The sequence below is a fragment of the Paramisgurnus dabryanus genome, chromosome 12, assembly GCF_030506205.2.
Source record: "Paramisgurnus dabryanus chromosome 12, PD_genome_1.1, whole genome shotgun sequence".
In the NCBI taxonomy this organism is placed as follows: Eukaryota; Metazoa; Chordata; class Actinopteri; order Cypriniformes; family Cobitidae; genus Paramisgurnus; species Paramisgurnus dabryanus.
The window spans coordinates 13854645-13882561 of record NC_133348.1 but is presented as its reverse complement, the minus strand read 5'-3'; the positions used below and the strand labels follow the sequence as shown (position 1 = coordinate 13882561).

The 27917-nt window shown below is 37.8% G+C and overlaps 1 protein-coding gene across 2 annotated transcripts; it reads right to left on the bottom strand.

The window, feature by feature from the left end:
* Positions 1 to 12: 12 nt before the first annotated feature.
* fam102bb (family with sequence similarity 102 member Bb) lies at positions 13 to 27714 on the bottom strand. 2 transcript variants are annotated; one of them, XM_065268217.2, is made up of 11 exons: positions 27227 to 27712; positions 19193 to 19313; positions 19055 to 19084; positions 18545 to 18661; positions 15146 to 15192; positions 12553 to 12656; positions 9686 to 9781; positions 7783 to 7987; positions 6194 to 6330; positions 5654 to 5723; positions 13 to 1857 (listed from the first exon to the last, which is right to left on the bottom strand). In XM_065268217.2, exons 1-11 carry the CDS (start codon positions 27361 to 27363, stop codon positions 1815 to 1817), a joined length of 1107 nt encoding a protein of 368 aa, XP_065124289.1. In that variant the 5' UTR covers positions 27364 to 27712; the 3' UTR covers positions 13 to 1814. The 2 variants fall into 2 exon arrangements, with proteins under 2 accessions (XP_065124289.1, XP_065124290.1); XM_065268218.1 differs by lacking the exon at positions 9686 to 9781 and having other exon boundaries at positions 27227 to 27714.
* Between the last annotated feature and the right edge of the window lie 203 nt (positions 27715 to 27917).

The following is a 27917-nucleotide window of genomic DNA, read 5'->3' as shown; positions in this document are numbered from 1 at the left end:
ACACCATTTTCAAATGATTTTTGGTTTTATTTAACAGTGCATGGTACGTACCAGCAACATAACAGAACATATGGCATGAAAGCCACTATTGGTCAAAACATTGCAAGACAGTCAAAAGCAATGTCAACTTTAAACATCAGACACGGTACAATTACAGGGACCAAAAACTTCACAGAAGAGATAAAGCCACCGTGTTTTTACGACATGTAAAGTACCAGGACTAACTTACAGGTAAAAGAAAGGGAATAAATGTTGAGTAATAGGGAGGAATGCAAACTTGCATCTAGACAAAATTGAAATCTAGCAATATCACTAAAGCTCAAATTCATAAAAATAGACTTTAGTTTCGGCAGTAGATCAATTAAAACGTAAAAAAAATCAAAAGGTTCAAAAGAACCAAGTAATTCACTCATTTCTAAACGATTGCGTGTGGGTTACAAAGCCGAACAAATATTCGCAACCTCAAAATATATGCTTTAAAAAATAAAATAAACCTGAGATGTGTGGCCCAGTTTACAATTGATTCCAAGTGTTCACTGACCTGGACCAGATGTTTTAAATGTGCGATAGCAAAGTCTACACATTAAGGGACACATCGATTACGTGTGACACCCATGCATTTCTACGCTAGTACTCTGACGTTATTTCTAGACAGTTGGGATACGATCAAGTGCTACAAATATTGTACACGCACGCACTTCACTGCTAATCCACACACACATACGAATCACAAAAGTGAATTTATACAACAGTGAATAGCTTTCGAGAAGATATACAGAGGGATTTGATATCCTCTGGTACTGTATAGCTGATATAGGAGACTTTTTAAAATAGCATTAAAATACTGTGATACATCAAGTACAACAAAAACATCCTCAGAAATGGATTTTGTAGTGTTATATGTTTAAACAGAGAGGACTTGTGCTAAACATTAAGCATTGTTGAAACGCTCGTCATTCACCATGTTACTAAATGTAGCATCAGAACAGCTCGGCTGAATTTGTCTTTGTTTGAAAGCAAGCAGATTTACACTGTGTCATAATACGCCGCTGCAAGAATCCTATGAGATGCATCATATCTGATTATGGATTTGAAGGAGTTTACAACCAGAACTGCAAAAAGTAGCTACACAGCTGCAGATGTTCTGCTAGCTTTAAATTCAATAACTTCAAGTTTAAATTCCTCTTTTGGCAAACAAACAAAGTAAATGAATACACGTTTAATGTGTACAGGCTCACTGGACACTTGTAAGGATCTCCCATAAGAGTCCTTAAATTCAAAGTGCTATTCAGATTGACTTTTTTACACGACGCAAGTTGAAACACTGTTGACCTGGTGTTAGTATAGCATGGGGTTGGACTGGATAAGGGCGCATTGATTTCAATTCGTACACAAATACTGGTGAGTGCATAACAGATACAGACATCACATCTGTAGACCGATTATGTAAGGATGTCCAATCCGTCAAATGGCTCATAAACATGTTAATAAGAAGATATACCAACAAAAACCGTGATATAATAATAGCAAGGAGAGAGCAGAAGATCTTGTTCGGCTGATCTGCAATTACTGTTCGCAATGCAGATGTATCAAAAGACAAACTTTACCTCACAGTGAAACACAGACATCAGTACATCTACCTCATACTGAGGAACTGTTCTTTATGTACCAGCAGAGGGCACTGTTTCGTCGAAATAGGATTGTGACAAACACTTCTAATACAAGAGATGAAAATCTCTCCATATCTTCATCCCTCTCTCTCCTCCCACGAAACAGACTTTGGTTTTAGACACTTCTCCTGGCATCTTTCAACCCTAGCGTTTAATCACCACCTGCTCATAGGCACCGGCTCCAACCCTGAAAAAAGAAGAAATCAGCATTTATATACAACTTTTTCTCCACCGCACCTAGGGATGCCCATTGTAATGTCTACTATAAGTATTCTCATTTTTGACGGAGGTGGCATTTAGCAGCCTTTGACTCTTTGAATCTTATAATTATTATATTATGAGATTTTACCCTAGATTTTACAGACAGGGTCAAAGATTTATTAAAGTCACCATGAACCAGAAGTCGCAATTGGCTTTAACGTATTTCCAATGAAAAACAGAATATTGGGCGTGGCTTGCGTTTTTCATTGTGCTTTGATTGGATATAGAAAAGTGGGTGTTTCATTTAGAAATGGAACTGGCATTAGACCATAGACCAGGGGTGGGCATTCCTGGTCCTGGAAGGCCACTGTCCTGCAAAGTTTAGCTCAAACACACCTGAAAATCCTAATCAAAGGCTGCAGGATTACTTGGAAATGACATTCAGGTGTGTTTGACTAGGGTTGGAGCTACACTTTGCAGGACAGGGGGACTCCAGGACCAGGGATGCCCATCCCTGCCATAGACTGTAAAAAATATTAGGCGTAGTGTCAGTGATAGGTTTGTGAAGAGTTTTTTTTAAGCCAATAGTTGGTGGAGCCTGCTGTCGCCATCTTGGCTGCACGTCACCGCACATCACTCAAAGAGAACCGAAAATGGGTGAAGATGGTACCGCCTAATTCGACGGTAGTGAGAGCAGTTTACACCCATCACTTAAGTGGCCACGCCCTTATTATGCAGAACTTTAGGGGTTAATATCATTTAAACGGATGAGTTACAAAAATAAAATATCACCCCTCTCATAGTTGTCATGAAGGGCAAAATGAGCTATACAGACCAAAAATCACATTTTGTACCAGGCTGTAAACTTATTATTTCTACTTTAAAGTTGAGCATTTTAACTCTTTCCCCACCAGCTTTTTTTTAAGTTGCCAGCCAGCGCCAGCATTTTTTACGATTTTCACAAAAGTTTAATGTCTTCCAGAAAATGTTCATCTTTAAATATATAAATATACAATATATCAAATGAAAGAACAGACCTTCTGCATCCTACTTTCATTTGTTCTCTTTTTATCACCTCTCAAATATGGGTAGGTTTCTTCAAAAATATAAAATTTTGAGCAAAAAGCTGAGATAAATGCACTTTTGTGAAAGACACTTGATAGAGATCAGATTTAGAGCGATAATCAAAATATACACAGAGTTTGAACTGTTTGCCCTAAGGGGTTGCTTCCAGGTTTAATAAGTTGGGTAAGACCATCCACCTGTTGGATAATAGCGGAATTACGGATTGCCGGAAAAAGTTGTCATTGGCAGGGAAGCGTTTTCTCCTAATTGATGAGTTAACTCATCAATGGCGAGGAAAGAATTAACATAGGGGTCTATGGGAATTGACTCCGTTTTGGTTCCAGCATCTAGCGGCCCGTTAAAGAATTACAGTTTAAGTCACTTCCGTGTTGGCTTCATCAGAGAAATCGGAAGGTTCACATTAAACATAAGAATTGTTAAAGGAATATTCCATTTTCTTAAAAGAAAAATCCAGATAATTTACTCGCCACCATGTCATCCAAAACGTTGATGTCTTTCTTTGTTCAGTACAGAAGAAATTATGTTTTTTGAGGAAAACATTGCAGGATTTTTCTCATTTTAATGGACTTTAATAGAGCCCAACATTTAATGCTTAACTCAACACTTAAAGCTCACGTAACACACGCTGTTTCTGCATTTCTGATATTAATCTGGAGTACCTATAGAGTAGTATGACATCCTTTATATCTCTGAAGAGTCTTTAGTTTAATCAGATTTATAAAAGAAAGATTAGCTTTACCGAATCTTTCCGATAACGTACGAAAAAATGCAGAAGGAGGAGTTATAACACGGGAGGAGCGAGTACGAGTCATACAACACTATACAACACTGTTTTAACTTATGATTCACTACATGTTCGTGTCATTTATATAATATACACGCGCCTATTTCCAACATAAGACAGAAGTCTTACTTACCACGTGTAACTCGTCATGACCCGGTTCTGAAAATCCACCGCATCAAACACACACGCAAAACTCCGCTGCTAATCCGGATAATAAACTATATCCATTGTTTCCATAAGGCTGGATGTCTTCTCCTTACATCCAAAAACACACTTCTTGTTGTGCCATTGTTGACTTTTGAAATTAAACAAGGCTGAGTGGCGTGATAAGCTGTTAGCAAGCTCTAGCGTCTCCCGCTGACTGACGGCTGGGCGGGGTTTTCCGGGGGATAAGCCCATATAAAGAAGTGATACGTATCGAAAACCCCTGAAACGTCAGTTAGAACCGTAATCGAAAAAAATTAGCCGAAACTTGTACGAACCCTGGCGAAGTGCATTCGGCACAGAAATACTCTGAAACACGCCCAACTGCTGTTTTGACACTTTGCCTACGTTTAACATGAGGAAACAACTCTATAACTGTGTTAATAAGTCAGAATGCTTGAAATACCATTAAACCCCCCCTTTAACAGTTTTTTTCAACGGAGTTTCAAAGGACTCTAAACGATCCCAAACGAGGCATAAGGGTCTTATCTAGCGAAACGATTGTCATTTTTGATAAGAAAAAAAAAATCCACTTTTAAACCACAACTTCTCGTCTAGATCAGGTCGTGATGCGTGATGTGACCCCACGCAATATGTCATGACGTCAAGAGGTCACAGAAGACGAACGCAAAACTCTGCCCCAGTGTTTACAAATGTGTTGAAAGAGGACCGTTCATACGTTGTTGTATGTCAACTGATACTAATTAATGTCTTTGTGGCAGTTTATTGTTTAAAATGGTCCGCAAATTTGCGTTTTATATGTGTAACACGTGACCTCCCTACGTCACTACGCATTTACATTAGGTTGCGCTGGATCAGACCTAGACGAAAAGTTGTGGTTTAACAGAGCATATTTTTTATTTTTCTTGTCAAAAATGACAATCGTTTCGCTAGATAAGACCCTACTGCCTCATTTTGGGATCGTTTATAGACCTTTGAAACTCCATTGAAAAAAACAGTTAAGTGTTGAGTTAAGTATTAAATGTTGGGCTCTATTAAAGTCCATTAAAATGAGAAAAAAAACCCACACGTGTTGAGTACTTCGAGTCAACCTCCTCTAACTTTGCTAGCTACAGCCAGTTAAAAGATAGCATGGCAGATGCAGGAGACACCACGCAAGCTGCCTTTACGTGGGAAACAAAAAACAGCAAGCGCCGCCCGCCGTCGGCTGAACTCAATCAGAGCGCGCGTGTGCACAGCAGAGCGGCGTCTGTGCCAGGACCGGTCGTTTCTCTGAACTGAGATCTGTTTAAGTTTCACAACAACTTATTTCAGTTGCTTAAGCAGCATTTAAACATGACTTATTGGTGTATAGTCTCACAATCTCGTCTGACGAAAAATAAAAGCGCATTTTTAAGGTGCAAAGTACTGACAGGAATGTTCATCTGAAGTTTTGTTTTATCAGGTATGTGCGTGTACCATACTTTTTCACTGGCAGCATGACTAACATGGCAGGGCATCTCCGGGTTCAAGGTCAGATATATTATATTTAATAAAAATCTAGTCTAAAAATTTTTTTGTAAAAAAAATGTAAAAATCGATATTCCAATCGAATCGTGGCCTTAGAATCGAAAGATGTAACCAAATCGAGGATTTGGAGAATCGTGACATCCCTATATATTACTGTGCATTGATTGCCAAGTAAATGTACTCGTTATTTTTAAACAGCATTGCTGGTTAATATTGCTGTGTTATTTGTTACACTCACCTGGCAGGAAGGTGGTGGCTACCAAGTGCAGTGCTTCCACCAGGACCCACAAACAAACGCAGACCTTCCTCTGTAACACAGCACACACACACAGGAATAAGATTTCGCCTCAATTTCTCATGCCCGACTCTTCCCCAGAGTCACGACTCTTCTCTGGAGAATACAAAAACTAAATTGGTCCATTTCTAATGAGAACCTGTTGTCAGGTCATCTAAAAATAATACCTTATAGTGCACCACAGATACACTTCAATGCATCAACTGAGCAGAAGCAGCAACAAGTAAACAGAGCTTTCAATTAAACTTTCCCCTTTTTCTAGCTCTGGCCCTATTTCTACACTCTAGTGAGCACAAAGTGCAGCAGGTGCTATTGTGAAACTGCATGCGGTCATCTAGAATCAACACAGTGATGATTTAATGGAATGATAGGTATGTAAGCAACAAATATTATAGGCGGACATCAGTATGAAAATGATCGGAATTTGCCAATGGCATCTCATGTCATGTTTGTGAGAAATCCGGAGGTTGTTGCCAAGGTTACCTTCAGCACTGGAGTCCAGCAGACTGTGTGTGAAATCCTGACTTTGCAGGATCTTCTCCACCACATCATCAGCATCCACACGTGTTGCATCCATCCTCTTCAGCTGAGACTCCATCGAGTCTTGTTTTACTGGAAACCTGTTTGTACACGAAGATAAAAAGCCGATAAGCAGCTGACAAATCCTGTGTGCACATTGTAATCTCATTATATAATGATTTCCTGTAATTTCTGATCACAAATGCTTGGAATCATGACTAGGTTCCTCAAGCATTTACAGTAATGCATCTGGCAGAAACTTACATTGCATTCAAGGTATATATTCTTTTTTGCATTCCCTGGGTTTTAAACCAAAAACCTTTGCGTTGCTAAAGCAATGTCAGGGCTCAACACAAATAATTTTTTTATACTGGCCAGTGGTTCAGGTTTTTACTTGCCCTGCCAAAATTTTCACTGGCCCCACCAAAAAAATTCAGTGTCACATATTTAAAATAATAAGTAAAGGAATCTTGTTGTATGGAAGATAAACCAATTTTAGTAAAACCTTGTTATTAATATGCTGTGTTGATGTGTGTTCTCTTGACAAACCATAGATAATTGAAGAGCTGAGAGGCAAACCCCTCTTTGAATGAAAACAGTAGGAAAACATAGTATATTTTACTATGTTGTTACCTCAACTTAGACAAATTAGTACATACCGGTACCTATCTTTGGTCAGTGCGTACACTTAATCTTTGTACAGTGCGTTGTAAAAGTGTTAGCATTTAGCCTAGCCCCATTCATTCCTATAGCTCCAAACAGGGATGAATTTAGAAGCCACTAAACACTTCCATGTTTTCCCTATTTAAAGACTGTTACATGAGTAGTTGCATGAGTAAGTATGGTGGAACAAAATAAAATGTGGTGATTTTTTTTAAGCGGATAAAAAAATTATATTGTATGGTGGAAGAGCATTTAGTTTGCAGAACTTCAACCTTGGGCAGAGTAATATTGACAGAAGTTTGTGCGAGAGGTGCTTTGTCGAAGTTCTGCGAATTAAGTCATTTTTTGACTGCTTAAAAAATTGCCACGTTTTATTTTGTGCCACCATACTTACTTGTGTAACTACTCATGTAACAGTCTTTAAATAGGGAAAACATGGAAGTGTTTGGTGGCTTCTAAATTCATCCCTGTTTGGATCCTAAAGAATAAATGGGGCTAGGCTAAATGCTAACACATTCATGACGCGCTGTACAAAGATTAAGTGCACACATTGAAAAAAAAAAATTGGTATGTATTAATTGTCTAAGTTGAGGTAAGAACATAGTAAAATATTGAAAAATGGTGGTGTTTTCCTTTAAAGTGAAGTGAAAGTGACTGCTCCAAAACTCTTAATGGACTCTGCCAACAAACTGGTATTTCTGAATGACCTAAGACCAAGATTAAATGGATTTGAATCGAAAATATTTGGTGAATGCAAAATTCGTGGTGAGGGCATTCGGTTAATGTCATTATCTCATTTTTAACGGTTGTGGCATTTGGCAGCTTTTCCATCTAAGCTCCTTGATGTATTTAATGTAGTGCATCTAAAGCTTGCTGAAGATCTGTCGTACCTGCTAGCAGCTCTGTCAGGGGTTGATGGGTGTTCAGGCACTGCAGTGCAGACACCTGTTGCTGTAGGAGGCGCTGTAGTTTGGTCGCTCCCCTCACTGGGCTCAGGGATGCTGGCAATGCCAGTGGAAGCACTGCCCACAGAAGTGTTCCTTCTGTGGGAGAACTCTGAAACACTGGAGGAACGTGAATGACTCGTACTATAGCCTAAGAAATAAGAAACAACACAGTTTTAACATTAACACTTCAAATTGTGCATATCTGCGAAACGGCAACAAACAGGAAATCAAAACAGATACACTCACACTTGAAATAGTTAGCCCGGTCACGTTTCACACTGCTCATACTTGACCAGGGGTTAAGAGATAACCCTGGGTATTCATAATCTGACATTTCACACAGTGCATTCCTAAACCCTGGGTTAACGTTTTCATTTGCATATTTGCAGCATCAAGACTCATGATTGGATAAAAAGCCTAAAACCTTGTAACCAAAAGGTTCTTCAAAATGTTTAAGGTTCTTTATGGAACCAAACAACAAAAATGGTTATTCGATGGCATAATGTAGCACCTTTATTTTGGCACCCTGATATACCAACAGTTTCATTTAGACAAATCTTCTGTTTTTTATGAGGGTCATGAAAAAGTTTGTTCACCCTGTGAATGCACAGACACTTTTAAAACCTTTCACCGATTGATCAATGTGAAGGGACATACTGTAACACTCTCGCCCACACATGCTATTCAAGTTGCCGTCAAGCTGGGTAGTTTCAGAAAGTGATAATGCTAGCATGTGATGCTGGTGAAGGCTGAATATCTTCCCACATACATACACAGTCATTCGTAATGTAACGTAACTGTTGTATTACACAGTCCAATCCCAAAATTTCAGATGGCATTTCAAAAAAACAAAAAGAAACAGATGGAAGAGGACATAACATATTTTTAATACCACTTCTTAAGCAAATTTACTTGAATCATCAGGACATGAATCATTAACACATTAACTGGAATTCATGCCATGGGGCACTAAATACTAAGAAATTCATAATAATAAATCTATTTACATTTTTATGACACATTTTAAACCAATAGGAGACCTTTAGGAGTCGCGCATCACCGAAGATAATATTACATTAGTTGCGTCATTGCTTTTGCTATGAATGGGGGAGATTGCAAACATGTTGGCGAAGTGACGCAACTTCTTAAAAAAAAGACTTTGGCATCACTCTTTCAAGTTCGGCAAAAGTTCAAAAGCTAATTTTAATTAAAAAAAGCTGAATTTGACAGCATTTAAATGTTAATCAAATTTAAGTGAAGAATTAAAAAGACACCCAATTGTTGTGTTGATAATATCATCTATAAAAAAAAAGTACATAATACTAAGTATTTTCACTAAATGGTCTCGGACATTTAGACCTTAATGTCATACTAGACTTTAAAACTAACTTCACGCTTTGAGATGCTTTAATGCAAAAAGGTCAAAGTGAGGATTGTGTAACTGAATCTGTAAGTGCTGAAAGCTTGATGAAATTAGGATTGGGTGATGTGTCTCTGTAAGTACTTGAATAAGTGTTATCACATTAGATCGGTAATCTGGGACATTCAATACCGCTATTACGTAATGGTTAGAAACCTTTCTAAGAGCCTCATTTTAGGTTATTTAATGAAGGATCTAACAAAACGTTGCACATGCGCACATGTTTATTTCATTACATGACATGCAGCCTACGTGCAAATTGACTCATCATCTTTAAATACCATGACATCATGTTGATTGACAGGCTGATAATGTTAAAGCCAGACAGTATTAGTTAGGCAAGCATTCAAAATCAATCATGACAAGTGAGTCACATTATCTCAAGATGACATGATCAGAGAGAAAAGTGGAGGAGGAAAAGCCTACCTGATACTCTGGACTGCTGACTAGCGTAACTTGACGTTCGCGAGTGTCCGCACATCCCCAGTTCATCAGGCAGAGAGCCACACTTCCCTGATGTCTCTGTGGACGTAAAGGATTGAGCTCAGTCTTAAATAAACCGGCTCGATGGATTTATATGCTTACTTTGGTGCATTTTCAAAACTTGTTGAAGATTATGCCTAATAAGCTTGCTGGCTATACCTCAACCAGGGTTGTAATAAACACATTGCAGTACTAGGAACTATACACAGTTGAAAAACCAACAAAAAGTGAGCTGTACCGAGCCATATTATGGCTACCATAATACTTGCCTCTACAGTACTTCAGCTAGATATAATACAATTTTGATAAACTGACTAGTTGCTTTCACTTCCTAAGCCTTAACAAAATTGAGATTAACTTGTGGCAAAACTAGTTTATCATCCTGACTCGCATCTACTGCAAGTGAGCTAGCTTTTGATAAACTTACTAGTTGCCTTTACTAACTGACTAGCTATTTGTGGTAAGACTAGTTTAAAATCCTGACTCGCTTCTACAGTACTTGAGCTAGATTTAATACAATGTAGATAAACTCACTAGTTGCTTTTACTGCCTGAGCCTTAACAAAACTCAGATAATCTCACTAGTTGTCTCTACAAACCGATTAGCCATTTGTGGAAAGACTAGTTTACCACCCTGACTCACCTCTACTGCAAGTGTGCTACCCTTAACAAAATTTTGATAAACTTACTAGTTGCCTTTACTAATTGAATAGTTTACCATCCTGACTCGCCTCTACAGTACTTGAGCTAGTTTTAATACAAATTTAGATAAACTCACTTGTTGCTTTCACTGCCGATTAGCCATGTGTGTTAAAACTAGCTTCCCATCCTGACTCGCCTCTACTGCAAGTGAGCAAGCCATAACAAAATTTAAATAAACTCACTAGTTGTCTTCAATAACTGATTAGCTATTTGTGGTAAAACTAGTTTACCATCCTGACTCGCATCTGCTGCAAGTGAGCTAGCCTTAACAAAATTTAGATAAACTTACTAGTTGCCTTTACTGAGTGATTAGCCATTTGTGGTAAGACTAGTTTAATATCCTGACTCAACTCTACAGTACTTGAGCTAGATTTAATAAAATTTAGATAAACTCACTAGTTGCTTTCACTTCCTGAGCCTCAACAAAATTCAGTTAAACTCACTAGTTTAGCCATTTGTGGTAAGACTTGTTTATCACCTCTACTGCAAGTGAGCTAGCCTTAACAAAATTTAGATAAACTTACTAGTTGCCTTTACTAACTGACTAGTTTACCATCCTGACTCGCCTCTACTGCAATGAGCAAGCCTTAACAAAATTTAGATAAACCTACTTATTGCTTTCACTGCCAGATTAGCTATTTGTGGTAAAACTAGTTTACCATCCTGACTCGCATCTGCTGCAAGTGAGCTAGCCTTTACAAAATTTAGATAAACTCACTAGTTGCCTTTACCAACTGACTAGCCATTTGTGGTAAGACTAGTTTAAAATCCTGACTCGCCTCTACAGTACTTGAGCTAGATGTAATACAATGTAAATAAACTCACTAGTTGCTTTCACTCGCTGAGCCTTAACAAAGTTTAGATGAACTCAGTAGTTGCCTTCATTTCACTTGCCAACTGACTAACCATTTGTGTTAAGACAATTTTACCACCCTGACTCACTACTATGGTAAGTGAGCTAGCCTTAATAAAATTTAGATAAAGTCACTAGTTATCTTTACTATCTGACTAGCCCATTTGTGGTAAGACAGGTTTATCCCCCAGACTCACCACTATGTTATGTTAGCTATCCTTAACAAAATCCCTGAAAAAAAAACAGCTGTACTAAAATACTTTTCTAGCTCATATTTAATTCATATATTCTACCTTTTCAACATGCAGTGTCTCTCTGAACAAACGGCTTTACTGCTAAATTCAGCAATCGCCTCAAACAACAATCTGCTTTGGTATTTCTGGTATCAGAAAACGACTATGACTTTAATATATTGAAATGATTGTAGATGAAAATCACTATTGGAGCAGCAGTACAATCTGCCTGAGTCATATTGTAGAGGTGTGAATTGAACTCAAAGCTGCTCTAGATCGAGTGCGGACAGTCTGAATGATTCACTAGGAGAACAGAGTGAAATGCAGCACATGGCTAAATTATACATTAAAGACAGACACTTTCAGGAGTCTCTGGACAGAAGGGCTCACAGCGTGCATGAAGGGAGGATGAAAGAGGGAATGGAGGAAGACAGAACGTTCTTTCAAGCTCCTGTTAGTCAGGCTGAATCAAACCAAACATTCTCTTCTGTTTTATTAGAACAAGTTGATTAGAAAAAACCTCAAACATTAGCATAAAAATGCAAACCCAAACACATTTGAATGAGTATTACAAACAAGGATTGAATGGATGGATTTGTACATCACGCATTCACTTCAAATGTCCTGCCCAACAACACAGAAGGGATCCTGAAAAGTTAATATTTTGATTAATCCTTATTTTTGCAGTTCCTTTTGGTTTTTGTCACAGGCAGATGATAAATCATTAAAAAACAACATTTTAAAAACAATGTTTTTTTGTGAAGCATCTAAAAGTCTTTTGCACAGTACTGCATATCATATTACCCAGCCCTAGTGGCACTTAAGTGCACAAGAGTTTAAATCCAACTTAAATCATTTACTGTACAGATCCCCTTCCTGTTATTTCATCTCCATTATTACATTAGTAAGAACTTAGATCAATGGAAAAGGAAATGACATGATGGTAAAATGCAGATGTGCCCTCTTTTGCATGGCAAACTTAACAGTACTAGTTATTAAGGGCGTATGTGTTGCAAGGTTCACCTGAGAGGCTCAGAAAAGGTTTCTGTATTTCTCCTCCTCTTCTGTCCTCCATCAGACTTTCAGCATCACCCTGAATGCCTATCACTGTGGCCGTGGACGGAGGCCTAAACAGAGAGAGAAAATTATTGATTTACCTCTAAAAAAAGGGCAACTCGATACCTCAGGCAAAAAATAAACAACCTTGAATGACGATGAATTGAAACTAGGAGTATCAATAGATTTAATCTCTGTTACGGCGATCATCATTGATCTTTATATACATGGGTTTCAGTCATGTGACTTTTTACGTTATGCCGCCATCTTGAGGACCTACCGAGTACCAGTAGGCTACTGACAAGCATTGGCTGGCTTGCTACGATTTACGGATTTCTTATCTTTTACTGTCTATGATTCTTATGGATACGGGGAATGGCTACGAAAGACAACATGTCGCACCTCGACTGTCATGAAAAGAAACGCGACTTTAAAAAAAATATACCTTGGTTTGGGTGTGATGCCTACTCAATCCCCGATACGTTCTTCCAGCCGCTGTTGGCTGCTACCGAACTACCACTATTTTACAACACTAAGGCGGCGCGTCACAACATGAAACTTTGCTCGAAGTATCACCTGGATCTCTACTCATGAACGCGAACATTGAGAACATTGTTTAATAAAAAGAAAGTTTTGTACAACTGATTTTGGCTGTTATGGTGTCTGCTCGTCATCCCTGCCAGACGGAAATAATCGATTTCTGAATGCGAATGAATGAATCTCATATGAGGCTCCTTTTTCAACTAGAAGGTCAATATTGTTTTTCACTTGCGACAAAACAACGAATTATCTGTGCATTTATATGGAACTATGCTTTAGGAGCTATCCATCTTTACTCTCCTCCCTCCTTACGTTCCATTCGCAGATCGATACATCTAGACTGGGAAGATGGCGGCGAGCGGAAGCCAAATCAACCAAAGTCAGTTGTTCAAAACCTTCTTTTTAGTAAACTCTTTGTTCACAAACAATGTTCTCAATGCTCGAGTTCACGTGTAGAGACACAGGCGATACTTCGAGCAAAATATCATGTTTTGTCGAGCCTTCTTAGTGTTGTAAAAATAGCGATTTTGATGCTCACAACATATTGAAGGCATAGCTTCTAGTTCTTTTGCGATCACTTCAGGTCCTCAAAATGGCGGAAGACAAGAGAGTGACGCCAGCTGAAACCCATGTATACATAACGAATAGATGTGGAGATGTTTAGACTGCTCAAATTATATATTTTTAAATGCATAGGAAAATCAAACAATGAACTTATTACAAATCTCCAGTATTTAAATATTTTCCATGCATTTTATTTTCTAGCATACCGTTTCAAACATTTTTGGGATTCCCTGGAGGATTCTTACGTTTTAGAAAAATAGAAAAAAATCACATTTCCCAAAGCACAATTATAAAACTAAATCTCTATCCATCCACTGACAGCAGTCCCCAGAAAGAATCCCCTGAATCCCTGAACACTATAGTTTCTCCCTGCCCACATGGAAAAAACATATATAAACATATATGTTTCAATATAGGTTTTGATATAGGTTTTACATATATGTGACATATATAAAATTGGCCGTTTTCCTATATTATATGTACATATATGTACATATATGCACATATATGTTAACCTATATATTGGTAAAATTATTAAAATCTGTAGCTGCTAATAAATTAAACATAAATAAAGGTCCAACCAATGACAGTCTGCACCTGCAGGAGCCGGGATTCAAACCTCCAACCTTCCGATCACCAAAAAAAATGCAATCCCACGTGCCACTGCTGGGATTCGAACACCCAACCTTCCGATCATTAGACATCTCACTCTACCATCTGCGCTACTGTTGCTGTTAAATAACATTGAACAGTAGCTGTTAAGTTAAACCATTTTGTCATACATGTCCTAGACAGATCTTGTAAATGTTTTAAATGTGCAGACACCATAACTTTATTTAATAATTCACATAATTTATGGCCTGTATATGCACATATATGCACCTCAATTTTGCATATATGCAGCATATATATTATCATATATGGGCATATATGCTGTATATGTGCAGCATATATGTGCATATTAGCTGCATATAGGTTTCATATATGTGCATATATGCTGTATATGTGCTGCATATATGTGCATATTAGCTGCATATATGTTTCATATATGCGCATATATGCTGTATATATGCAGCATATATGTGCATATAAGCTGCATATAGGTTTCATATATGCACATATATCCACATATAGGTTCTTTCCATGTGGGTGGCCAACCCACACAAATGTTTTCAGCAGGTTTTTGCATTCATGAAGAGTGTAGTGTGTGTGTGGGTGGACAGTGTTAGTTTCCGACTCAGTATGCAAATCTAGCTCCTCGGAGCTCTTATTCACACTCGTACCCAACACACACGAATGGAGAAAATAGCAGGCGTATATATTTTATTAGAAAAGGTCTCTGGGGGTCTTCAACCCAATTTAAGTAGTTGTAAAAATAGCACCCTTTTATCAATTCAAAATATCAATTTTAACAGTACTGGAATATATTTCAAAAGCATCCAGAAGCAATACTTACGTTTTGAAGCAAGGGTCCCCAGACATTAGCTGTGTGCTAATAATCACCTGCAATTAGAGACAAAGACAAAATATTAGGGATGTGTGTGATGTTTAATTTACATTTAGCAGACACTTTAATCCAAAGCAGTTTACAAAAGTATTAAAAAAAAAAAGATAGATTGGAGAATGTTTTATTACTGACCCATTCTAAAAATAAAATAAAATAAAAAGTGACTTATGTTTGCCAGGTAAAACCACATTGTACCACCCTGGCAACCACCCACATAATATAATTTTAACATGACAGGCACCAAAGAAAAATGCTAGCATGTTGTGGATGTTTGCTAAGGTGTTTTGAGTGGTTGGAAAGTTATATGAGTTTGGAATAATATGCGGGCGAGTAAATAATGACAGTTTTGTCATACTGAGATTAGTTGGGATGACATGTACATTTAAAGAGATAGTTCACAAAAAAAATAACAATTCTGTCATCTTTTACTCACCCTCAAGTTGTTACAAACCTGTAAAATTTACTTAATTTAAAGACATCTGGGGCACCTTTGACTCCCATGGTAAGAAAAATAATACAAGTGAATGGTGCCCCTGATTTGTCTGGTTACAAACATTCTTCAAAATATCTTTGTGTTCAGCAGAACGAATTTTTATTTTTGGGTGAACTCTCCCTTTAACCTTCTCTACACGGCAGACTCCGTACCAGGTCCAAAATTACTTATTATTACTTAATATAAAATATTCCTATATATTTAATGGTCTGTCATGGACCCAGTACCACATATGAGATACTGTTTGAAAGCTTAGAATCTCTACTTTCTGCAGATATGACAAAACATGGGCAAGTCTTATATCAAATGAAAGCTCTCGCTCTCAGGAATAATCTTTTTTACTATTATCATCAAATATCCAACTATTGTCGAATGAATGAATAGTGAGGTAAAAAAAATCGTCTTTTGTAACATACTTAAAACATGTGCATGAACTGCCTCAGATAACACAGATATTCACTTTCTAAGAAACTTTAGTGTTTCATCATATGTTAAACAACATAATTAACAATATTTGTCACAAACAGCTGCTTTTTGTGTAACTTCCAAGGGTTTTCTGTAAAATGATATAAAGATATTGCATTCATTCCACTGTATGTGGTAATGGGGACACTTTTTAGGCAGAAATTGTATACAAAAGGTATTATTCCTCCCTTCAGTTGGAGTAAAATAACTTTTGCATACATTTAGATGGAGAAAAAAATCCTTTTTCCTCTGTAATCTGACTAGGGCTGAAACGATTCATCGAGTTACTCGATTTACTCGATTCAAAAAATTCCTCGAGGCAAAAATTCTAGCCGTTTCTCAATGTCAAGGATACTTCCTTGGCAGGACTAGTCCTTACAAGTCACTTCCTTCAGATGCTAGGCGAGGCTCCTTTTAAGCATTCGGAGAACACGTTAAATGGAACAGGCTAACAAGTGCACGTAATTACGTCATTGCGTGATTGAAAGGTGTGCTTTCGGTGCTGCGCGCATAGGATTGTGGGTGATTTCAGCGCGTGAAGAGCGCGAAGGATACAAATTTGCATCCTTTCCTGTATATGGGATATTTCTCGAACGAAGGACTCAGTCCTTGGCTGAAATTTCGAGGATCCTCGACATTGGAACAGTCCTTCGACCGACGTCGATGACGTAGCATCCTCGAAATTCTAGCTTCCGAGGATCCTTCCTTGACATTGAGAAACGGCTTCTGCCTCGAAGCCTCGTTAAATTCCTATGACGCGCACTACACGCGCCGAGATCTGATTCACACGGACCGTTGTTCAATGTTCAGGAAGCACATCATAGCGCGTGGTACATTTTGAATTTAGTTGGCGCGATGGCAGAGCGAATATGTCCATAAACGGCAGAGAGAGAATGTCTAAAGTTTGGGATCATTACATTATCTTTACATTCAGCATCTGAACCGAAAACATCCACTGCTGTTTCACCAAGCGTCGATGAAACAAGGTAACGTAGCTTCCGTTGATTTTAATCCCATACTGTATTTGTAGCGATGTCGTTATGCGGTTTGACTAGATATGATGTTTAGCTTTGATGTTTTTAAGTAGTAAACGTATTCACGTTCAATTGCAGGACAGTATAGATTAAAAAAGAACCCCTTTACACACACGCATGCACTACAGGTGTGTGTACCAAAAAACGGCACCACAGTGCAATCATATATGGGCAACTTGTAATCTGACATATTCTGTTCAATAATAATAATCTCTGTCTTATTGGAGTTTAGCATAAGGAAGTTATTCTCTCTCATGCGAGTCAGAACGATCGCGCAATGCATCACATATGCTTAAACTTTTATGTAGCCACGCAACAATAATTTCAGCATGCATTCACTGTATACAGCAGGACGTGATGTTGTGATTTTTCGAACAGATTCTTAACCTAAAATGCACCGCAATGCAAGTGATGCAAACCAAATGCAGCGTTCTATTGAAAAGTAATGTATGTATTTCTGCAGTACCAAAATGCAATGAAGCAACTGAACGTCTGACTGGGGTGTCACTCTTCCTCACGCACAGAACGCGTGCACACACACAAACACAAGTGCACGTGCGCGCATACACACAGGTTGTTACCATAGCAAATAGGCTCATCCCAGAAATGATATATTATATGTTAAAAGCCTAATGGTAAATGCTGCAGGTGTAGAAATGTACATAAACCAGATATTTACTTTGATGTCAGGGCTAGATTACAGCATGAAACCAGTTGTGCATAATAATAAATTAAAGTGTTTAATTGTTGGCACTGGCACTTATAAACACTAAATGGGTAAAAAATTGAAATAAATAGGCTTATTTCTTGGAGCCAAATACCTCTGTTTTTTTTAGAAATAAAAGCCAAATGCTTGAACATTTTACAGCCAAGTCATTTTCGTTATGCATTATTTGTTTTGGTTGTTTAAAAAAAACACAAAAAAATTATCCGATTACTCGATTAATCGATCGATTCAGTGCTAGATTAATCGATTACAAAAAGAATCGATAGCTGCAGCCCTAAATCTGACATTAGCTGGAATCAAACTAAACTATCTGCAGGTTGCTGGAGCATCCAGGGCCAGAGTTATACACTTTCAAATACAGACTTTAGAAGAAAAAAAACATCAAAATGTTTTTATTTTTGTGTTTATTAGAGGACTGACAACACATTCAACCATGTTTAGCACTTTCAACAGTGTTTTATGTAATTTCAAAGGGTTTCCTTTAAAATGATACCAAACTTTTTTATATATCCTTTGCTTGTGGGTATGGGTAGCTTTTGAAATTGGGTAGGCCAAATCCAGGCGGAAATCCCCAAAATAGCTTAAGTGCTGATAGTAAATGAAAGGAAAAGGCTTAAACATTTATGTACCTTAAGAATGGAGTTGTCTTGTCTGGTGTTTTTGGTGTCATAACCCTCCAGCAGACACCTGCGCGTGGTGCTACCTGACCCAGCAAACTCAGCCAGGTTAAGATCTGCAAAACCCAACTGTGCAGAGAGCCAAAACAATAGAAATTTTGAGAAGAAATCAATTTATATTCTCCCATTCCCCAAAAGCAATCCATAAATTGTCATGAAATCACTGATGCTTTAAGCCTCAAGCTGAATAAAAGGTTAATGTTTTTATGAACACAGCTGCACTGGGAACATTTGTGCACATGCACAAATAGCATCACATATGCCCGATGTTTCAGAGTGCTCTATTTTAAGCTGCACTTTTTTGCTATCAATGTTTTATAATCCTCTAACCTAGTTAAGGAATTTGACTACTTGAAATACCAATGTTTAGTGTATCACACCACAGGAAACTGCATCATTATATAAATAACTATATAAATATATATAACAAGATGTTTTATTTAATAAAAAAGTAGAAATTACCTTTGCATAAGTCTTTCCACCTTTGAGCTCCTGTTTGGAATACAAAATTGTTTTTTTAATAAATAACCAGTTAGATTTTATTCTTAGACTTTGACTATCAATCTATACAAAATGTGTGTGTTAAGGTGTGTTTTGTACCTTTCTGACTGAAACCCGACACACACAGGGATCAAGGACTCCAGTGCCAGCATTGGCACTCATTTTACAGGGAAAGGAAAATCTTTTCTTCCAGTGCACACAGTTAGCCTGGACCGTTTCCCTGTGAAAGACACACAACGCTGTTAGTTCATTGTGTCACGGCCCTGGCTTTAAAGCAAACATGCGCTCATCCAAACAGCATGAACTCTCTACCATACCATCTGCATGGCGGATGTATTTCGCAAAGGAGATTTTACAATGGTTTCACACCCGATCTGAAACCATTACAGCGAAATGATTTTAATATTCTGTGCAGGTCGACTGCATTAGAGTCTGACTCACACAGGTAATTAGAGCCTGGACTCAGAAGGCTACATTAACAACCAGACACTTAATTTATTTCTCATTTAAAACATCGCCCTCGCTGTGCAGGTCTTTAACTTTCTAATTAGACAGATGTTTGCAAGCAGGGCAGACGGACGAGACCCAGCGGGCGTTCGGAAAAAAGCAAGTTTGTGAAACAAATGTGAGAAAGTGAGTGACAATTATGTAACCCTGTCTTTGAAAACCTAGCTTATTTTTTTCAACAGAAAATCATCCTACATAATGTAAAGCTTATGTAATGATGCTCCTGATATCATAATTAGATTATAGGACTTTGGATTTCACATTTGTATATTTGAGGATGCATGTTATTGTACTTATTGTACTTGGTGATAGCCAAAACATATAATCTGCAAGTAAAGCATGAAGTGGGCCCTTGATTTGTGCAAGGCACTTAACCAAAGGTTAGTCAGAAGGACCATCCATCTACAATAGAGAGACTTGCAAGTACTTGAAAAGACAGGTGATAGGTGCACAGGCCAATTGTACATTCTGATCTGCACTCACATAAACACCAAGTCCCCCTCCTTCTTATAATACACTGTCAACTCATTATGGTCCACAATGATGTCAATGGGAAACACGGCCAAAATTACACACATCAGGCAACTCCCATACATCTGGGGAGATTCCTTGGCTACTAGAAGTTGTGCTTGGTGAGTCATTGCCTCTCCTCTGTTAACCCGGATAAAGCACAGCTGGCTTAAAGAAAACCTTAACCTTCTCTCATCACCATAGCAGCAGAGAAAAATGACTTCTCTAAACCATTCCAGCAACATAACACTAACATTTTCCTTCAACTAAGCGACATTTTCTTGTGTCTGCTAACAAAACATCCTGGAAATAAAAGCAAGATTTAAATGGTCTAATCCAAAACATCACTTATTTCATTTGCAGTAAATATCATAATGGCTCTGTTGTGAGGAGTGTTTGTTTTTATCTCCAAGCTTCTTTTAAAACCCAACACTAACTAACGTTTGCTGTGAAAACATGCACTGCATTTTATAATGATATATAATAAAGCAAACTTAACAGAGTCCTTACTGTGTGTTCACACCAGACGCGGAAATGGCGTCAAAAACACGCTATTTGTGCGTAGTTGGCAGCTTTAACAATTTGAGGTTACCCGCTTCATTCGCGCATGAAATTCTAGTCATTCGAGACATTTACGTGTAAATTTGCATCATGGGAGGGGCTTATATAGCTCAACTTGCGTAAACCAGATTGTTCGACCTCTTTACCCCCTTTCTTCCAAACAAGATCCTGTAAAATTATAAAGATGTCTTGTGTAGTGATGATGATTGTCCTCCATTCTTGTTTTGTTTTTCTGCCTCCGTTCACTTCCTGTAATCATGTTACTGCTAGAGCAAAGTCCTGATTGGTTAACGTGGTGCAAAAGTCCGCCAAAGTTCAGATTTTTCAACTCACCCGTCAATGCTCAATTCATGCGGAACGTGCCATTCGTGTTGCGCCAATCGTGCTTATCGTGCTGCAGGATGCCTATTTGCATCATTGACCTAACATGTAAATCACTCGCGCTTCCGCCTCTTCCATGTCTGGTGTAAACGCACCATTAGGATGCACATTACAAATAAGCACTGAACCCATGGCTTAAATGTCAGCATGATATCGCATTTGCAACCCATTTTACTTGCCCAATGTGACTCATGTCAGATTGAATCAGTAAAAAAAGATAATAAAATGTAGAGGGCATTTGATTATGTATATTGGAAATGAATGCAGGGATTCCCGCAGCACTTTTTAGTTTCAGCGGCCCGCCTAAGCTGGGAAACCCTACCACCTTAACTAGGTCATTCAAAAATATATAAAAATTTGCTGCAAAAAAAGGCCGTCAAGTGCATCTCGTAGAATACCGCATACGCTCTTCACACCGCGAGCATGCACGCGCGCCACACGGCCGAAATGAGAAAGACGTGGTCCGGACCGTCACTGTCTGGAGGATAACTAGCCAGTTCATAAAACATCTTGGAGAATAGCACGGACGCGCTTCAGAACGCGAGAGTGCACGCGCGCCACACTGCCAAAATGAGGTCCGAAATATGGTTTGTCATGTCTGGAGGATAGCCAGTTGGTAAAACGCATGTCCGTAAGAACTGTAAGTGGACTTATGTTTTGAGTTTATTTAAGCCTGTATTGTATTTGTCTATAGTTCTTGCAAATTTAAAGTAAGTTAGCAGGTGATTTTGTTAGCTAGATTTCACGTGCCTGTTGATTCGATATAATTGTTAAGCGCTCTTGCTCACGTTATTTATGTGTATTATTTACATGCTACAGTAGTTACACTCCTTTAAGATATTGTAATTAATAGTGGGAAATAATCAGTTTTTAAAATTTTTGCGCTATCTATCATCTTTCGCCAGAGGTTCTACAACATCTGCTTTAGTTTGTGTTTATTAACCCTTTAGTTTCACTTGATCACGTGGCTTTTCCCGTTAGAGGTAAAAACATTTAATTCATTAATAATCTAGTATGTGTAGTTCTAGTATAGTTTTCTGTCATAGTTGCTTCAAAATTAAGTTTTATTTGAGTGTTTTATATAAAATTATTTTAATTTTCATCCAAACACGTACGCCCCACCCCTTTGATTGCCACGCCCCCATCCAACCCTACCACCTTAACTAACAAATTTTCTGTGGTAAACCCTGGAATGGGATTATGAAAAGGGAGAGATTCTACCAAAACACATTAGGTGAAAGGGATAGTTCACCAAAAAACTGAAGTCTGTCATCATTTACTCATCCTCACGATGCTCCAAACCTGTATAAATTTCTTTGTTCTGTTGGACACGAATGAAGATATGAAAAATATTACTAACCAAACAGATCTGGGGCACCATTCACTTCCATAGTATTATTTTCTCTTAACATGGAAGTCAGTGGTGGCCCACATACTGTATGCTTGGTTACAAAGTATCTTTAAAATATCTTTCTTTGTATTACGCAGAATGATTGATACATGTTTGGAACAACTTGAGTGTGTGTAAATGATGACAATATTTTCATTTTTGGTGAAAAATCCCTTTAAAAGTCAAATGAAATTATATTACATTTATAGTCAAATTACTGGCACAGAGACTATAAATGACCGGCTGCACATTTATAAATCTGACATACAACCCGGGCAAGACGAACAGCACAGACTTCCGATCGATACAGGAGGTCTTCAGTTTTGAAATACTAACTCCACTGCAGATCAAATTCACATTTTTCTTTCTATTCATCAGAAAGTGAATAACATTTAGCCTCTGTCTCCATATAACACACCCCAATGGCTCTACACTAAACTTCCCGAAACAATGCAGCATCGCATCGACTCATTATAACCTTCCTCGCAAAACACTAATGATTACACAAAGGACATAATGAAACCTGTAATGTTAGGTGCTAATGGCATGCATTACTAATGCAAACAAAACAACAGTCCTGCCTCTTCATTGGTCCATCAGAACCCATTAGCCTAGCATGCATGCGCTGGAGTCATTAGCATCACTGCTCACAAGGGAATAATGAACCATTCATTGATAGGGTTCTGTTGATTTACAACACGCCTTCTCATATAACAAAAATTTTACATTAAAAATTAAATATTAATATCAAAACCACAATCATATAGTGAGAGAAGTGTTCCATAAAACTAGACTGGTCTGATTCCTGAATTTGAAATATATGCCGTTGCCATGGCAAACTCATCTAAGCCAGCTGGAACGCTTTGGTTAAGCATGCTGCCGTGCTCCTTCTTTAGGTTCTCCCTAAGGATGTCTCCACTGAAAAAAAAAAAGAGTTCTTCAAAAGGATAGGCGGATGGAGGCAAACTCAAGCCTGGATTCGGGAGACAAACTGTGAATTGCATAATTAAATAGAGAGGAAATGATGATGTATGAATCTACTGCAAACTAGATCTTTTGAGCTGATATTGGGCTTGTATATGAACTCTTTCTCTCTCTTGCGCGGTTTAGATGAATAAACTACTTGCTGATGCATTGCTGGAGAGTCACTTTGAGGGAAATTTGTTGTGAAAGTTTCCCAGCCCTGCTTTCACCGAATGACACATTAATATTTAACTGTGGGAAGCCTGGGTAGAGCTTGTGATGTGTGTACTGAGAGGATGGGGAGATTGATTTTGTAGACAAGTGCATCGGGTGTGACACTGTTTGGGGCAACTACGCTTTTTAAAATGTAATTTGCTTTAGTTTCTGTGTGAAACACTTAATGTTGAAGTCAACAGATGGAAACATAAATGACATAATACGGGTGGGTCCAGCAAAGTTGTGCATGATTTATTTCACACTGTCACACTTGTCTCTGTGACACTACACTAATAATCTGATACTGACTGCACCGTTCTCTTTTTTTAGATATCTTGATTTAAACCCTTCTCTGTTATAACTGATGCACTTCTATCCTAGATAAAAGGGTGCTACCTGTGAATAATAGGTCTGTACTAAATTGAGACATTAATCACATACACCCAGTAATACATACGGTAATGTAAAGCCTTAGGTGACTCGGCACAAGATCAACTGGTTTTTGAAATCAATCGAAAAATGAAAAGATTACTTACAGTACTTACAGAGCATGCAAGCTGTACATTTGATCAGAATTTGTGATTTCTGGGATCAAACCTATAACCTTTGCGCTGCTAATGCAATAATAAATAAATCTATTTGACCAGTAGCTTTTCCATCTGACATGTTTCAGTATTATGACATTCATCACCATGTCGCAGTACTGACTGTGTTGGTGTTTCACATATTAACACCACAGGTTTCATCAAAGCTACACCCCTGAGGGTACAAAAAAAGAGGTCAGATATAAAATTAACAACTAACTTCAATGCAGTGACATTATTAATAATAATCAGGGTGTGTCTGTCTGACTTTAAAGGAACTCTAGTAATAACATATTATTAAATTTTTCTTCTTTCTCAAACCACAGTTGCTGTTAGGAGTAGGGATCGACCGATATGGATTTTTTTTTAGTGCCGATACCGATTTTTGTTTCATCAGCCTTAGCCGATGACCGATACAGGCTGCCGATTTTCTTGAGCCGATATTTGGAGCCGATACTGCTTTTGCTCACTCAATTTACATCATAAAAATGACACAATGACGCCAAACGTTTCAATTTAAAAAGTAACATTTATTGATCTTAAAAAAAACTATGTTTAACAAATAGTAAAAACAGGTGAGGGTGCTATGGAACTATGAACTGCACTCTCCACAATGACGAGGAACTATCAGCAAAGGATACTGATTTCTAGCACTTTACTACTACAAATATATATAGAGATGAGAAATAAAAACCGGCTTTGTGCAGCTATGATCAGCTGTTAGGCCGAGCGTTTGATGTTGTCATGGAAAGGTTGTTTGTTTTTAGTCACATGACCTGCAATTACTTGCGGCTTCCAACACTCTGTCTGTAAATAATGTCGGAAAAAATCGGCAAACACAGCAGCCACATATCGGCCGATACACATAAAACCTGCAAATATCGGCCGGCCGATATATCGCTCTATCACTAGTTAGGAGTAGGGATGCACCGATAGGACTTTTTTGGGCCGATACCGATTTAAACAGACAACTTCTGGCCGATATCGATATTAAACACTTGTAAACGATACTATACAGTTGGTCTATTAGCTAGTTTATTTATGCTTCAAATTATTTTTACTGAACATGGATTGGATCTAATTAACATTCAACTGACCAACATAATAAGAGAGGCACAAATTAAGCTAAAACAAATATAATAAGACAGCATGACAACCTTTTTTGCTATTCAGCATTTATTTTATTAACAACATTAACTAATTTTTTTTTTACATAAAATGGATTTCTTTATGCAGTTAATTAATAAACAATCGGTATCGGCCTTTCTCGTGCTATTGCCGATATGCCGATGGTTTCAAATTCATCAAAAATCGGCCGATAAATATCGGCGGCCGATACATCGGTGCATCACTAGTTAGGAGGAGACTAGTTAATGAGACACATCTGATTCATTACCTTCCAGTGCACCAGATCTCTTTTCATTCTTGAGTAAAATAAAAAATAATCATGTATGCCATTATAAAGAGATGCTTTGAAGGTTAAAGCTTCCCTTGCATACAAAAGATGTTTTACAACATGGGGCACTTGAATGCCTTATTTTGATTGGTTGAGAAATGTTCCACGGGTATGCATTATTTTTCCATAAACGCACACCTAACTTGTCAAATGTCTTAAAATAATCACCAGAGCAATGCCTTTGCAATGTCTGTGGTAACAGTGGTATAAGAGGAATAACTGACTCCAGTACTTTTAATTATTTAGAAATAACACACACTCCACTTCCCATCGTGTGGCATTACCACCTTGGGTGTGCATTATTTTCAAATAATTAGTGATGCACCGATGTATCGGCCGCCGATATTTATCGGCCGATTTTTGATGAATTTGAAACCATCGGCATATCGGCAATAGCACGAGAAAAAAATCGGTATCGGCCTATTAATTAACTGCATAAAGAAATCCATTATATGTAAAAAAACGAGTTAATGTTGTTAATAAAATAAACGCTGAACAGCAAAAAACCACCTTTGAAGGTTGTCATGCTGTCTTATTATATTTGTTTTAGCTTAATTTGTGTCTCTCTTTTTATGTTGGTCAGTTGAATGTTAATTAGATCAAATCCATGTTCAGTAAAAATAATTTGATGCAGAAATAAACTAGCAAATAGACCAACTGTATAGTATTGTATACAAGTGTTTAATATCGGTATCGGCATCGGTATCGGCCAGAAGTTGTCTGTTTAAATCGGTATCGGTATCGGCCCAAAAAATCCTATCGGTGCATCCCTACAAATAATTCAACTGACCATCGTCAATTATTCCTAACATATTCCAAACAATGGTCAGTTACTTTCAGTTTGGATTTAGAAAGGGATTCTAAATCTCTTTATTATCTTATTATACTACAGGTATATACTAACCATGGTTTCTGATCACCGACTGTATTACCACCCCAATGAAAAAATACTGTAATATACTTTAGTATTTACTATAGTTGAAATAGTACTGTGCTGCCCTACTGAAAATCCAGCTAAGACCAGCATAAGCTGGTGAGCTAGTTTTAGCTGGTCCCCCAGCTTGGTTTAAGCTGGTAACGTTATTGCTGGTGTAGTAAGCTGGTCTAGCTGTGTTTTGGACACTTTTTAAGCTGGTCTAGCCGAAGTATTACACGTACATGGTTTTATTTAACTATGGTTATTGTAGTGAGACTATAGTACAATTTGTGGTTATCATGGTTCACTTCAAAGACGACAGTTAACATTTGGTTACTGTAGTAATGTTTAGTTTTCGTAATGAACGCTTAATTACATCTTACAAGATCAACAGTAAGTGTCTCCATTGAACTTGCGATCAGAACTGCACAAGCAAAAGTCTGTTGCCTAAAATATCGACTGAAATGATACCCAATAAAAGATACAACTTAAACAGCCCAGAGACCTTAAACCATATACCATAACACTGTTATTTTAAGGATGCTATAACTATTCATCATGCAAAGCACTCAGTTATTATTAAGAACCCTGCAAGGTTCCACGGTACGCTTTTTAACCCCAATGATCCACCTTCATCACAGCATCTTACCGTGACGACTCCTCCGAGAAGCCACCGTCGAGCAGGCGGACTTTGCAGAACAGAACTCCGTTCACGAACGGAACCGAAGACAGCTCGTCCAACTCAAAATCCACTCTGAACTTAAATTTCTTTTTCTTCATCATCATGACAGCCGATTTACTCAAACGAGATGAAGAAGCAATACTTTTATTTACACATCTCTGATGAATCTGTGTTGTTACAGGTGATAGCCGTTAGCCACCAGTGGAATCTCCCTTTATTTTTTTTAATAGAAAGCTAAGCTAGCTAACGTTGATCATTAAGGCTTCATATGTCCGTAAACTACATCGTTACAGTCTTTACAAATAGTACAAAAATAGTCATCCTTGTTAATGACTATATAATCGATCTATCTGCTCTGAGAGTATCTGCGAAGGCTTTGCTTTGTGTTTGTCTTGTAATGTTTCGTTCGTTTTGCGCTATGGTGGTGGTGTAGTAGTGAAAACACACGATGACGCGTTTTAAAGGGCCAGCGCGCACATAAATTAAGGTGAAGCAGCAGTAATGCTTACATGTTAAATGGTTTAATTTTTTCAAGAAGCATAAGAGTGAGAATATATAGTCATGTAAAGGTACAATAAAGCAGAAACCATCGTAATGAACCAACAAAATAATGTCTTATATGCTTCTTTTGATTTAGATATATACAGAATTTGATAGC